Raw genomic sequence first — 14,923 nt, 5'->3', positions numbered from 1 at the left:
TGCATCTTCTACTCTCAGGTACTTCTAAGACATTGCCTGGTGCGAAGCAGGCCACAGGGCATCACACCGACTGACACAAACCAGACCTATTGTTTGTCCCTCTGTTGTAGCTCTGCCTACCCTCTCACTGTGTCTTTTACTCTGAATACCTTGGACTACGCAACTTTTTGCATACCTGAAAAGTGCCACGCCCATGCATTCCTTCTACAGAAGACTGGCTATGGAAGTCGAAACGGACAAGTTGAAATCTTGGGTTAATTTTTGGATTGGGTTATCTCCTTCAATATTTGTCTGATTTCAACTAGACTGTCCAAGCAAGAAATTCTTGATAATAAAGACTAGGAAGGGCAGAGTAAAATTCATTGTCATTCTCTGCCATGATCCCAAGGGTGGGGAATGGAAAATTGAGTGTTCTTGCATGTGGTCAAGACCTGCCCCTGCCCTTGGTGGCTACCTTAGAACAGTAGCTGGAATCCTGCACAACTTCAGCACCTAAGCAGACCCCTGATTTTGTGGGATCCCATGGAGTTTGAGACAGGCTACTTCTGGAGGAGTTCAAAACTTTTCAATTTCACTGCAGCACAACTGTCTCTCCAGTGGCTGCCATGCCTTCCTGCTGCTTTACCAAAGCCACTTCTTCTTTGTCCTCACACACTGTCAAAAAATCTGCTTTAGTGCATAAGTGCAACATGTCTGCATCCTGTCAGGACTTAGGTTACCTGAAATTTAAGTTTAAATCCCTAATTTTAATTAGATAGAGCATATTAAAATACAAGAATATAAAAGATGAATACTGCCCATGTTTCCTTGAAGAACCATTGCACCATTGCCTTTGGAGTAAGTAATTGGTTCACACTCATATTCAGAAATTTCTCACTACAGGCAATCTCATCTACATTCAGAAAGAAGAAGAGGTATCAAAATACTACAAGTAGATTTGCTTCTTTAACCAGCAGCATGAAACAGTGGGCAGTTCTAATGACAGATGTTTTTGGGACGGTTACACCTTCATGTGGAAATCAAGGTCTGTACTTATGCGTAGGAGCGATGGCAAAAATATGAGTTCTTCCAAATGTTGAGGTATGTTCTGTGATGCAGGTGGAAGAGGTGTTTTTAACCTCTCAAGACTATCTGCCCACAAATTATAAGAACAGCAGGAGCTTAATCAGATACTTCTTCAACTTACTATTTTCCAAAAGTAGAGAGTATTGGAAAAAATTATAGCTTTTGCCTACATTTTTAGAATACTCAAGTCACAGAGCCCTGCAAAGGGAAGATAACAGAAACTGATTCTGTCACGAGTTTGGCCCTTAGCAAGGAAAGAGCTCTCTGCAGTTCAGTCAGGAGCAGCTTCAGGTGACTAATTTAAGTGTGGGGATCACTGAAATTATAACAGCATTTCTTGTTTTCCAAATATAGCAGCTGGACTGCAGCGACTCTCCTATGTGTGACTACTGTGACTTACTGCACTCTGATAATTTTCACCTGCTGGGTGACACAAAGTCCTCTGAAAAGCCAGCAAATCCTGAAGCAAGCAGGTCAGAGCATCACTTTAAACAGCAGGCAAACAAACCAGCTAATTATGCTTTTCTTCAATGTAGAAGATATGACAAAACCAACATTAAGCACAAGACAAAAATTCTTCTTCTTGGATCATCTGTCTGCACTGTTTCCTTTGATTGGTATGGGTTTTTAAAGAAAGAAAAAGCCAAAATTACTCACAGGCCTGCTTTGCCTACCTTTTAGGCAAGGGAGACAAAGAGATTTACACCTACTGTCTGTGCAAGATGCCTCTTGGCATGGAAGGTGCTACCACAATCAAATAAAGCATTCTGCTAGGAAATGCTAAAGGTCTGTTGTTTTCTTGAAGGATTAGAGGTTACCTAACAGGAATTACAAAGAAAATGTAACTTCCACTTAAGGTTGTCAATGAAATAAATCCTTCATTAGAATTACTCTCAGATTATTACACCACTAAAGGAAGTAATGCTTTTGCTCTACACATCTTGCCTTTTTCATATTCTTGTATCATCATAGCTGTTTGAGTACTGCTGCTATTCTTGTGTATTATCACCTTCTTCTCTGCCCTGCCCCTTTCTTTTCATATCAGCTTTGTAAAGGTGAAAAATCATTATAAAGAGCAATTAATTTCTTTCTTTCAAATACCTACAGACAACTTAGAATCTGATTCACAAGATGACACAGAAGTTTATAAATGACATCATTATTTGATCAAAAGAAAAAAACAACCTGTAGTGCTTTGGTAGCAACAGAAGAGGAATCTCCCCAAGTTTCAAAATGGAAGGAGGAGTCAGACTTTACAGAAAGGATTTTTCCTGGGGAGACCTTTAGGTTTATGTAGGGATGGTTCAGAGAGTGGCTACATGTGGGATGTGAGGCAGGGATGAAGGAGGTCACACCTGGGACAGAGGTGTGACTGAATGCTGCCTTCTGAGCTGGCTGAAGCTCTGCTCACTTGGTGTGACAGCCTGGACCACACCTCACTGGCTGCGGGTCCGATCTGAGTCACACTAAAAATGTGGACAACACAAAGCAGTGAGAAGGGCAAGCCTATTGACATGAGGTGTTTTTACTCTCAAGTTGCACCTAGGTTGGTCTATAAGCCAGCAGGTCATCGTGAGAGCACACTACAACACATAACTGGTGGAAACTCTAACATTTAATGATAAGCACATTTCTGCTGCTGTTTGTTTTTAACTTAAAAAAATAGCAGCCTGGGTTAGTAAATTTTAAAATTCCTAATAAGCTAGAGTAAAAAGTAGGTAGCAGATTTAAATGCTCCTGAATTTATGAAGTAGGTTATAGTTCTAATATCTGTGAAAATTTCTAATTTCTGTTGATTTCTACCAGAGTTTGTACTGCTATTGTAAAAAACCTTTAGACTTCAAATTAAGGAAGCTTTAAAGCATATGCATAAGTTATATTGTGATTAAGAAGTAACATTATTATGTCTTTATATAATTTGTTGAATTAATTGCCTTAGTAATTGACAAGGGAAGCAGCAAAACAAATGCAAGATGCACTCAAATACTGACATATATGTAACAGATGTCAACTATGTATTGCGTTACCGGTGTAAAACAAGGATGTTTGTAAAACAATGGCATTTTGCATAAACAAGACATTACAAACTCAACAAATTAATTATCCCGAACAAGGAATTATCTCTTTTGAAAGGAATTGAGCTGTTTCAAGGGAAAGTACATTGTTCTGTGCTCATCAGGATCCAAAACCTTTAAATGTTTCCCTTTTCCACAACAGTTAATCCCAAAGTGACTCAACCAGACAACGGCAACACACAGAGGCACAAACCCACTACATTTCTCCACAGCCTGGATGCTTTGTTCTTTTGCAGTCAGTGACTACTGTATATTGCTGTGATTTTTATTTCTATTGCTTTATATTTCTGATTAGTTTTCATTTTTATTTGCTAAGTAACTACTGCATATATCCAAGAGAGAGGGCCAGACCATGGCAAAGTCAACAGAAGTGTTTAGAGATCTTATTTTGCACAGTCTTGCAATTCAGAACTCTCTATTCCCAGTTCCTAATGTTACAATTACGTAATGTCTGGCCATAAAACCATACGGTATATCAATTTACTTTTGTGAAAAGAAGAACACTTACCTTTATCAAAAATTTCTTTCAGCACTCCTCGTTTTATAAGCTCCTCTCTGCTTTGCCTCATTGACATTTTTCTTTCCAGAGCTGTAAGCAAAGGATAGGGATCAACAGAAATAGAAAAGAAGGGAAAATATTGTTTTAAAAGACTCCATGCATTGTAAAGACATTTAAAAAACGCTTTTTCTCCTCTTCAAGTCAGTGGCAGTTCAGCATCTTGAAATAAAGGCTACTGGTAATCCAGAGAATGTCTGCTACTGTAGTGTGGCTGTTATTGACAGAAATGGTGGCAGACTGACTGATTTGAGGGCATGTCTTCACAGCCATTGCTTGATTTTGACACATAAACCAAACATTTCTGATTTCCATGGAGAATTAGAGACAGCAAAGGGAGAAAAAAGAAATTATTGGAAGTAATAAGTAAAGAAGTAAAGCAGCTGGAGAGGGAAAGTTAAGAAAGAAGGCAACACAAAGGCTGAAACCAAGGAAAGATGCGGCCACAGAACATGGCCACGGACTGGGTCCAGACTGTGGAAAAGAATGAAAGCCAAGGCTTTTTTGCCACTTGTTCCATTGAGGGCAGGTTATGGTGTTTTCAGACAGTGCAAAAAATGAGCTGTTTAACAGAGCCTTCTCTTCCCTGGAGGAGTGGTTTCCCCTAAAGAGATGCAAAGGAGGGAAACTCGAAGAGAGCCACCGCAATTTACACCATATCTGAACAGCTCAAGTTCTGTATTGGCTGCTTGGAGACCATGGTCACTGAGGCAGCAAAATGACAGATAGAAAATACATGTTCTTTAGTGCAGTAGTAATTAAAACAATGTCCAATTAACTGAAACACAGTTTCACACAAAGGACACACACAGGCAAAGAGCTGAAAGCCAGCAAGCCGGGGGCTCAAGAAGTGATGTGAAGGAGTGGCTGTGACTGAACCCATGCTCTGTAAGAAACAAGCCTGTGCCTGCCAAAAAAGAGGCACAGTCAAGGGCAAATGGCTTCTGCCATATGCTCTCCTCCATCAGACCCAGCACTGATGCACGTACACACAAACGAACTGGGACTTAGCATCCTCAGCCTGCCCCAAGCAGATTTAAAGCAAAAGAGGCTTGGAAACACCCTCTTCTCCCCTGAAAACAGGAAGTTGCAACCTTTCTTGGTACTGCTGTGTGTTGACTCTTCCCACAGGGACTCATATATCTGGTGAATTAGCTATGCTTATACTGGCACACCGTGCTTATTGCAACTTATTTGCTGCCAGATACTTACAGCTAATATGAACAAGGCCAGCTTGGCTTCACTTTTCTCCACAGGATAAATACAGGCTTCCCTGTTTTTAAAATCAGTTTTGAGCATGTATTCTTTGGGACAAAGATGACCAACATGTACAGACAGAAGCTAGTTAAAAACCCTGCTCTCTCCAGGGAGAGACACTCTCTGAACTTCAGTGTGGATGAGAATTAAAGGCAGGTCCCTTTGCTGAAGCACAAGACCCCATACCCACTAACCAGCTACATGATGCAGTTTGATTTTGTAGGTTGTTAACCTAACAGCCACAGCAATTTCTAGAGTGCTTTACACCCATTTGAAGAAGTGCTTTAGGCACCTCAACTGACTTGCAATGAAACACTGATTTCTAAGTTTCTAATATGCTTTTGAAAAGATAGGCCCAACTATAAAACTCTGGAGTCACACTGCAGACTGCTCCTCAAGCTGTCTTTTCCTTATGCTGAAAGGGTCTTGTTCTGGCACAGCATTTAAAGCTTTTTCCTCTTCCTCCTTAAGAATAGCTGCTCTCAGACCTTCCAAGAAAAGACAGAACAAGCTCCAACTAATTCCTGAGCCTTCTTCCACTAAAGAAATTGTTAAAACTCTGACTGAGTTTAATGAACAATTTGGTGGCACCCAGCACCTTTTTCAATAGGTCTCAAAAAGTGTAATTTTCCGTTAGAATAAGCAGCAAACTGAACTTGTTCTTCAGTGGGAAACCAAGCTGGGTGAATTGGCAGCAAAGCAGCAGTTTCTGCATATAGACAGCAGCACTGCACACAGAACAAAGACACAGGCAAATTCTATTTCTGTACTCTATCTGTACACAGATAGCTAAGTAACAGATCCACATTTTGCACACAAATTCACTGGCATCCACCTGGGTGCCCTGTCTCACCCTCCTGCCCAGTCAAGAGCTGGTTATGCAAGGTAGCAGCATTAATACCAACTTCATGGCTAGGAGGTCCCACCTCATTATCATAGTACTGGTAAGAAACACAGTCATTTTGCAGACTAGAATTAAGGCTTTTGGGGACTCAGGCACTAAAAAGGGCTTTCAGGACATTTAGAAGTGCAGGAGTGTCTCTTCCAAACCAACTGCTGAGGAACACCCTCCGGTAGTGATCAAGACTTCTCAAAGTAGTGGACTTTTTGCAGTTGTAGAATTTCAAAGATAGAATATATATATTTGGAAGACTATGTATATAAATTTCTCAGATATTCCCTATTGCAATCTGCCTGTGTTCAAGAATGAAAAAACCCACAACCCTTGAGCTCAAGCTCAGACAAAACCAATTTTTTCAGTTTCTAAATCCTTTCTAAGTAGGTACAGGACTTATAGTATTAATTATTTTCCTACTAAGCCAGTTTAATTAATAAGATATTTAGAGGAAGGGCATGCTGGGCTAAGAGCAGCACTGAATGATAACAGCTGTTATACTAAAACTGTGGAACATTCTGCCTTTCTTCAATACAAATCTTCCTCCCGAACAAGTGTTGTGCATAACCTCTTATGCTACTGCTGATCAGATGGGAAAAAATATAAGCACTTAGACATAGAACTCATTAGGGTCTAACACCCTGAACAATGAAATGCTTTACTTGGTCTGGATTTCTCTCACTAAGATTGCCAGTTCTTTTATGAAGGATTTTGTTTTCAAGCAGAAAGCTGGTACAAAATAAATTCATTCACTCTCCACTGAGAAGGAATCCATACACAGCAGTGGATAAGTGTAAACCTTTGAAATAATCCTTGATTCATGAGAACCGTGCAAATTCTGTGAGGGGAAAAAATGAATTATAATTAATATTTAAGAAAAGATGTATTACTTCATTAGTGATTTTCCTTGGTGATTAACCTCTTTTTTTTTCATTTGTACAACCTTCCAGGAGATTAGAAATAAGCATTAAGCCCTCTTTATGGGATCTACTTATGCCAGAAACTAGTTACTGTAACAAATTCATCCACTCTACAAGAAACTCTCAGTTACTAGTTTATAGAAATGAGCCTATGTGTATTTTATGGTAAAAGCGAACAGATTTTGCCAGTGTGCTCTGCAGTAAGCTGTTTCTTTGATGCTTTGATGAAGAAACAGTGGGAAATGTTTTTATTAATGTTTCTGAGCTGGTATTTTTGACCTCGTCCCTCAGGAGTAGCCCCCCTCTGCTGTTCAAGCAGAGTTTTTCTCTGTGGCAGACCCATTAAGATCAGTAAAGCCTTGACAGGGTCAGGAGAAGTTCCTGCCCCTCCACTCTGGAAATCAAACACAGTTTTGTCTTTATCCCTTTAACAGGCTGCTGTGCTCGTGATGGCAGTGCTTGTGGGCTGCTGCTCCAGCTGGGAAGGCGAAGCCCCGCGCTGCCTCTGAGCCAAGCGCTTCTGCTGCTCCATTACCCAGCCAAAGCGGCATTTATGCAGCCACGACACGCAGCCTTTCCGTCCTCCCATCCTTCCCTCCAAGACTAAAACATCTCAGATGAACTATTCCAACCTGCATCTGTATCAGGCAATAATAAATTAATAATAAATATTATTATACAAGATAATGATAAAGTGTCCTCCTTTGCAGCAATTGTCATGTTGCTGCTTAACCAAAGGGTGGACTAAATAAACAAGTCCTGCCCTTTTCAGCTGACAACTGAAACTAAACCCCAATCTGTGCTGGCCAGTTGGATCTTAACCTTGCTTTTTTTTTCTGAGGTTGTCATTGGCTTTTGTTTTAAAAAGCACTGGGGGATGTTTTGCATGAATTCTTCCTTTCAAAGGCCACTATAATTTTAATGATGATATTAGAAAGCAAAGGTTGTTATAGGATGAAGCTGAGAGCAGAAGCTTTCTGGTGCATCAATTATAGGAATCTGCTTTGCTAATAATTCAGATCTGAATAATTAGAAACAAGCAAACCAATTACTTTGCACAATGTTTAGATAAACAACCAACAATGTTTTCTTTAGATTTATAAGGAAGAAAATATTTTCAAATGTGATGGATTATGTATTAAAATATTACATCATCTTGGAATTTTCCCAACTATGTAGAGTTTCTTGGCAATCAAATGGAGCAGGATTCAGCTGATACAAATTTTTATGGTGTGCGCTTCTGCCTCTGAGCTGGTCTCATATATTAAGAGCAAGTCTTGGGCATGATTAACCTCAGACTAATGTAAGAATCTAAACAAGATAGAGCTGAACCTTGGAAGTGCCTGTTAGCCTTCACTGACTGTAAAGGAAGCTAAGGGTGAGTAGCTGAGATAAAGATGTATAAAAATAGGGCTGAATATACTCCTGAAATCAAAATAGACTGAAGAGAGTAGTTTTAAGAAAAGAAGCACTGTTATAGATACAAGTCTTAGCTCCATTAATTTCAGGATTGTTTTAAAAACTGTGGCATGACACTCAGCACTGCTGCTGTGAGCTTGGGGTATGATCAATACCAAATCATAGCTTGGTTGAAATAACTGCATTGCTCTGCTCATTGCTAAATATGAATTTTGCTTGGCTTCAAACATGCATAGGTCTCTTGAAGCCTGAGGAAAGTGAAAATATTCCAAGAGGTTTCTGAATCTTTGAGATTTAAAGTTCCTTACAGAAGTTTTGAGCATCTCTAATATCAGCCTAGGTTTTCCTGCAAAAATACCAACTACAAAACCTAATTCAGACAGATTACTACCTAGAAAAGATTGGGAGCCTCTTTTTGTTTGTGTGCCTGCCCATTACATTCATTGTTGTGACTGTAGCCTAGCACTCCCATTCTATGAAATAAGTGAACATTTGAAGGAGAAAAATAGGCTGGTATAAAAGGTTAAGCTTGATTTTGAAAAGTGTCTCCAAATCAGCTGACCAAATAAACCTCTTTAGTATGTGAATCACTTGGAAAACTTCTGTGGCATGTGCTACGAGACGATCTAATAACACAGAAAAATCCCCCAGCACTGATGACACTAACGAGTAACTCAAAACACTCTTCAAGCAGACCTGGATCATCATTACAGGAGTGGAAAAGTGAGGTACAGACAAGCTGCAGCAACTTGGCGTGCCACCTGCTACATCAGTAGCAAAACAGCACCTGTTCTGTGACCATGGGCCAACACTCTAGGCTAGGAAATGACCCTTCTAGACTTAAAATTTGCTATTGTAATCAAGGCAAATAGAATAACAGGAAAAAGAGGCAAAAAAAAAAAAAATTAACATCCCCCCCCAATTAATTTCATTTTTATTTCATTTCCAGTCTTGCAAGTACAACTGAACTTATTTTAGATTGTGACTATGTAAAAGCATAGAGAAGATGATGTCAGGGCATCTTGCTTCCACTCCAATTCAGACCAGCTCAAGACAATGGTCCCTTTCCAGTCAGGAGCACTAGACTGGGAACATGATAAATCTTCATTTGTGACAGGTAAGCCTTTGAAATAACACAGTAAAAATATACACATTCCTTTGAGAGTGCAGGATCAAATCTAAAATTCCTAGTTACTCACTGGAAGAGTTTAGGAGGTGAAACAGTTGGCACACCTGGTAACTACAGATAAAAATTCAATCTTCTCTTCCTTACTGATTGAGACAGAAAGTAAAACTGGGGAAGAAGTGGAAGCAGCCTTAAGAAAATTCTAGACTTTTACTGACCATTACTACACTGCCAGAGAACAGACTTGGGAGGTAAGTGGATGCAAAGTCAAATCTGCAAATACAGAATTGCAGAAGCAAATCAAAATACTGCAAACTACACTAAGTGAGATCACAATACAGTAACACAACTCAGAGCATGCAACCAGAAATTCAGCAAACACAAGGAATGGCAGAGAAGTTATATCTGAACAACTCTACCATGATAGTTCTTAATTATTTTGAACCAAAGAAATTAGAAACCTAATCCAAGAACAGATTAATGTATTTTTTTCATACAGAAGGACTTTAAAAAATCAATCAAAAGAAGGTGTCTTCCTAGGGAAAGAACTACACTTCAAGTTAGATCCAAAGAAACCCAGCATAATGGATTTCACAGGCCAAGCTGAGAGAGCCTGGCATGAAAGCAGGAGATAAAACAAGAAATCTTGACAAACATAACAAAAGCTGTGTGTTAAAAAAAAAAAAAATCCTAAGAAAGCAGATTTGGAAAGAAAACAAGATTGTAGACACCTTGAGAAAAATGTTACTACCCTCAGCTACCCAGCTAATAAACAGAACTCCACTGTCTCAGCGAGCTGTGATAATCTATCAAAAGGATTTTTGAAAGACTGGCATTTTTATACCTTTTATACATAATTGCTTTTCTAGTCACACTTGAGAAGTTAGGGAGAAATTCAGAAAGCAGATCAGAATACTGAAATATGAAGAAAATACATTTCTTCTGTTCTTCCGCCTGAATTGCTGCACAGTGTTTTCATGAGTTCCTAGGTAGCACTAGGTCAAGAACCAGAAAGCTGAGCCAGCAACAGGTATTGCTTTCCACAGCTTAGTGAAAAAGGAGATTCTGCATTTTAATTAAAGAAATTTGCAACAAGGTAACATAGCCTATCTTAATGTACACCTGCTCAGCAAATACAGTGGGAGTGCAGAGTAGAAAGCCATAACCTAGCACTCAAAAGACTTCTTAATTTAGGCATCAAAAACAGTAGTGAGGGGGTGGTACTGGCTTATTAGAAAGCTTCTGTCCAAGCAAGAAACCTGGCAGGCTAGAACAGCCCCTGCTTATGTCCACACTGCTACCAGCACCCTATATAGCTATAGCTGGGCGAAAGATAATTGATCATAGTGATCACCACCACAGTTCTTACTGCAATGAGGTTATTTCCTAAGCACCAGCAAAAGGCACCTGATGCGATCCTTATTGTAGGAGATCCATTTACATTTTCATAAATGATGGTTTCTCCTACAGGCTTCTGTGTAACAACATGCACAGCTTGTAGTATCAATGAAAAAAACTAAGAATATGAGTTCTACATGTCAAACCTTTGCAACTGGATGAGTGATGCCATCTGAAAAAAAACCATGGCAGCATCAGAAGCAGTTGTATGTCCCAAGGAATGGCTGCTTTTTACAAGTGACTCAACTTGCTTTAGGTACCTTGCAGTCTCAGATTTCTGTACGTACAACAGACAAATGCTATGCTAAAAGCAAGTGGGTGAAGAGCTGGGTGAAGTATCTGCAAGGTGTTTCTTTCACCCTGAGAAGGTGGTTCTCAGAATGATGATACAGCAGAAGGGATCTGCAGTGACATCTGCAACAGCAGAAATACCTGTTTGCGGTATTGCAATATTCTGCAGCATAATAGTTCAAGGGACCTTCCTCAAAGCAAAAAACATGGTGGGCATTGCTTCAATAAGATAATGACTCCTGTGACTCTCTGGAGAGTTCTCTCCATGACAGAGTTTACACATGGCTTATAACTACCCGGACAAGCTGCTGCTTTTGGATTTGCTCCTCATCAAACACTTACGGATGACAAAATACAGAGCACAGTTTACATAAAGAAGTATAGCAGATGTCAGGAAACTGGATTTTCCAGAGTAACTTTCAAAGGTGAAGGAGTCACCTTTCCTGGGACAGAAAAATGGGGAAAAAAATTCAGGATAAAACCAAAACAGTGGCAGGCTGATGATAAGAAGGCAGAAAGAATGCTTGGACAGATCACCTGGAGATCACAACCAAGCTACTGGCCAGTATTTGGTCCCCTCATTTGCCAGCTGGGAGGATCACCTTGCTGACAGAAGAGAGACCTGTACTCAGTAAGACAAGCAGCACAACTCTATAGCAAAAGCCAACTGCTGTGTAGTTTTACAGCTTGAGTTCACCTTACAGCTGTAACTTTACAAACATATATTGCCTGGTACCCACTGCCAGACAGATGTGTAAATCCAGTGTTTTACTCCCTAACAACATCCTATTTTGGCCACACTGAAAAAGCCTTCTCTGCTGGATGCTCCTATTTCACCAGAAAGGGATTTGAGATAATTTAAAATATATTCACACATGACTCAAACACTGTTGAAGTAAATTACAGTTTTCCACTTACACTGGAATAATTAGTACACCGTAGCCTCCCAAACTGACATGCAAAATAGATGGGGACTTGTTTATCTGTGTCCACATGTACCCCTACTAAAAATAAAGACAAAGCACAGCTTGTGACTAAGAAATACCTACTTAAATCTGAAGCTGGTTTAGCACAGTTTTGAGAGAGATGTTATGAATATTTCATATACCTCTCAGAAACCATCACTACTGTTGTACACACAGAAAATCTTGACTAAGCACACACAAATTAAAAATGCATTTGTTATTGAAATGAACTGGCATCAACCCTTCAACACAGACCTCTGTTAGGAGCCAAACAGGAAATAATTCATTTAATGCTTGATTATAGGAATGACTGAATCACAAAGCAACAAACACTTCCTCCAAAATAAGAAGATTCTTGAATTGCAGCTGTCACACCATCCAGCAATTATATTTGGATGATATTTCCAGCTTGTGCAATGGCACTAGCTGGCTGGTACATAATGCTGAAAGAACCCCCAAGTGTCTTTAACGTCAGCGTCTTATCTCCCAAAATAGTGCAGTCTGCTTTCTGGCTTGGTACTTGATAACAGTTCAAGCTACAGTAAAGGCCCACCATGCAATTTCTGCATGTTTTACACATTCAGAGTCTTGGTCTGACTTTTTTTTGCTTCTTTGGGGTGAATAGATAACATTCCCAGATGGAAAAAAACTTTCCATTATACACAGCAGTCCTCTGGAATCAACAGACTGAAAAGAGACCAGACTGTGATTTCAGTTACAGTAACATGAATGCAGAACAGCTTCATGAGAATTTGGCGTGCACCCTCCTGCTTTTTACATGAATTATTCCATTATTTTAATAGGAGACATTTTTAAAAAGCCACCAATGATAACATTGTTTTATGCTCCTCTCCAGCAAATGTTGAAGTTATCTGAGAAAATAAGGCATTTTTTCCTCTTATTTTACCTTAATGATTTTTGTGTGTGTGTGCAAAAACATAGTTCTGATGCTTGTCTGGGATGGGGAGACAGAGATGAGGATATGAAACATGTTTAGATGGTAACAGTTTTGAACTGAAGTACTGATACAAGAAGCAAATTTGAAAAATAATAGGCAAGAAGGACAGTGAAGTGAAGGAGATATTTTTAATTCTCTGGACATTTCTTACAGTGTAATCACGTTATAAATGTAGATAATATTGTCAGTCTCACATCTTAATATTCCAGTGTAAGTGTTCCTGCTTTCCAGAGCCTAATACAGTTTTTCTGTTCGTTGTGTAGAAAACCAAACAGAAAATTGGTAGAATCATAGATGATCTAAGGTCATAAGCAATGGTACTGAAGGATAAAGGCCATGGTAAACAAGCCAAATATTTTTCACAGCAGTGCTAATCCTGAAGAGCTTCAGCAGAATTGCAAAATGAAACTCTTCTTTACAAGGAGCTGCAGAAGTCTTTCTAAGTGAAGTGTCATTTGGAGAACTTTTAAAAGAAATCAATAAAATGGAGAGCAGCAAACTGCCAAGACCAGACAGTTTTCTCCCTTGAGTTCCTCAGGAAATCAAATATGAACACAGTAAGTGTGACATGTAATCTAGATAAGATAGAGAAGTGGGAGACGGCAAATAGAAGGTTGCTATTCTTTAGAGTCTGAAAGTCATCTGGGAATCACAGACCAGTAAGCCTTGTTCCCATGCACCAGTCTAGGAACAGTTATGTAGAATAAAGCTAGAAACTGGAGACCGAGAACAGAAGAGAGATAAGAGAAGAATCATCCTAGGTTTGAAGTCAATGAATGAAGATGCTTGTTCCAAGTTAGCATCTTCAAAGTTCCAAAATTTCTATGTTAAGGTCATTGGGAGAATTAAAATTGCATTAGATAATTAGATGTGATTATCCTCTAGTGGAATAGCAACATGTAGAAATCAAAAAGGAATGCACCATACATAAACAGAGGGATGTAGCACTACCTGTTGTCTCCTTCACAAAAACACAGTTAAGAAAGGTTGACCATAGGGAGATGACAAAATTTGCTGACTGCAAAACTAAGGCTGACTGCAAAGAGCTACCAGAATTCTTATGATACTAAATGACATGTGACAAAATTCAACATTGATAAAAATGAGCAAAAAAGACATTTGGGAAAAGGCAGCCCTAACTCTACACACTTAACAGCTATATTAGTCATTCCCACTCAGAAGATAGTGCTTGGACAACTCCACAGAGAATTATCTGAAAACATCATCCTAATGCTTGGGGCAGTAAAAAAAGGCAACAGAAATCTGAAATTACTAGGAAATATATACAGCCCTTTTGTGCTAGTGTTATAGTCTACCGCTAACACAAGTTTGGGTATCCATCTCCAAAGAGATGCATCAGAACTAAAAAAGTTATGAAAAAAATGAAAAAAAGAATGACTAAAGGAATGGAGTTTGCAGAGAAATAAAGAATAATAGCAGAACCTCATTTTTTTTGGTCATCTATTTTTTTACAGCAAGGTCCTGGTTCCCCTGATATTCACAAAAATACATGGTAAGTATCATCTAGGCGCACTGTGTAAACCAGACTGCTGTCTTGGAGGAAAATCAAGGCACAAAACAGGACAAACATCAGCACACGTATTCTACACATCCTCTGCTGGGAGCTACACCAGACAGGGCTTTCTTGGCCTGGCATAGCCCTTCAAAGCATCCCCACAGCCCTGGCATGCTTCCAGACCCAGAGGCGAGAGGAAACCCACGGCACACGGGCTTTTGCTCTCTGAATGCGTGAGGTGGCCTTTGGCAGCGCTGTGAGCTCCTGCTCTCCTGCAGTGTGGTCACGACCTGTTGCTGCAGGTGGGGGCCATTACCAGCACAGAGAGATACTACAGCAAGGACAGAAGTCAACTGGGAACACAAGAGGCCACGAAGAGTCATTGACTCATTCACGAAATGCCAGAGACAATGAGCACCCAACAAAATGGTCAGGGTGCAACTGAAAAGAAGTGCTTTTGTGCACAATGTCTTTTTTCGTTG

The 14,923-nt window shown here is 39.6% G+C and overlaps 1 protein-coding gene across 1 annotated transcript in view; it reads right to left on the bottom strand.

Moving 5' to 3' along the window:
• PHACTR1 (phosphatase and actin regulator 1) overlaps positions 1–14,923 on the bottom strand; it is a 294,154-nt gene that overhangs the window by 67,474 nt on the left and 211,757 nt on the right. Inside the window, exon 5 of the mRNA XM_041475409.1 lies at positions 3,649–3,729. Within this exon, the coding sequence (XP_041331343.1) occupies positions 3,649–3,729 (81 nt within the window). The remainder of the gene's footprint in view (positions 1–3,648; positions 3,730–14,923) is intronic.

The sequence above is a fragment of the Pyrgilauda ruficollis genome, unplaced genomic scaffold (assembly GCF_017590135.1).
Source record: "Pyrgilauda ruficollis isolate IOZ18807 unplaced genomic scaffold, ASM1759013v1 scaffold35, whole genome shotgun sequence".
Lineage (NCBI taxonomy): Eukaryota > Metazoa > Chordata > Aves > Passeriformes > Passeridae > Pyrgilauda > Pyrgilauda ruficollis.
Note: the sequence above shows the minus strand (reverse complement) of the source record. Positions and strands in the feature narration are given on the sequence as shown.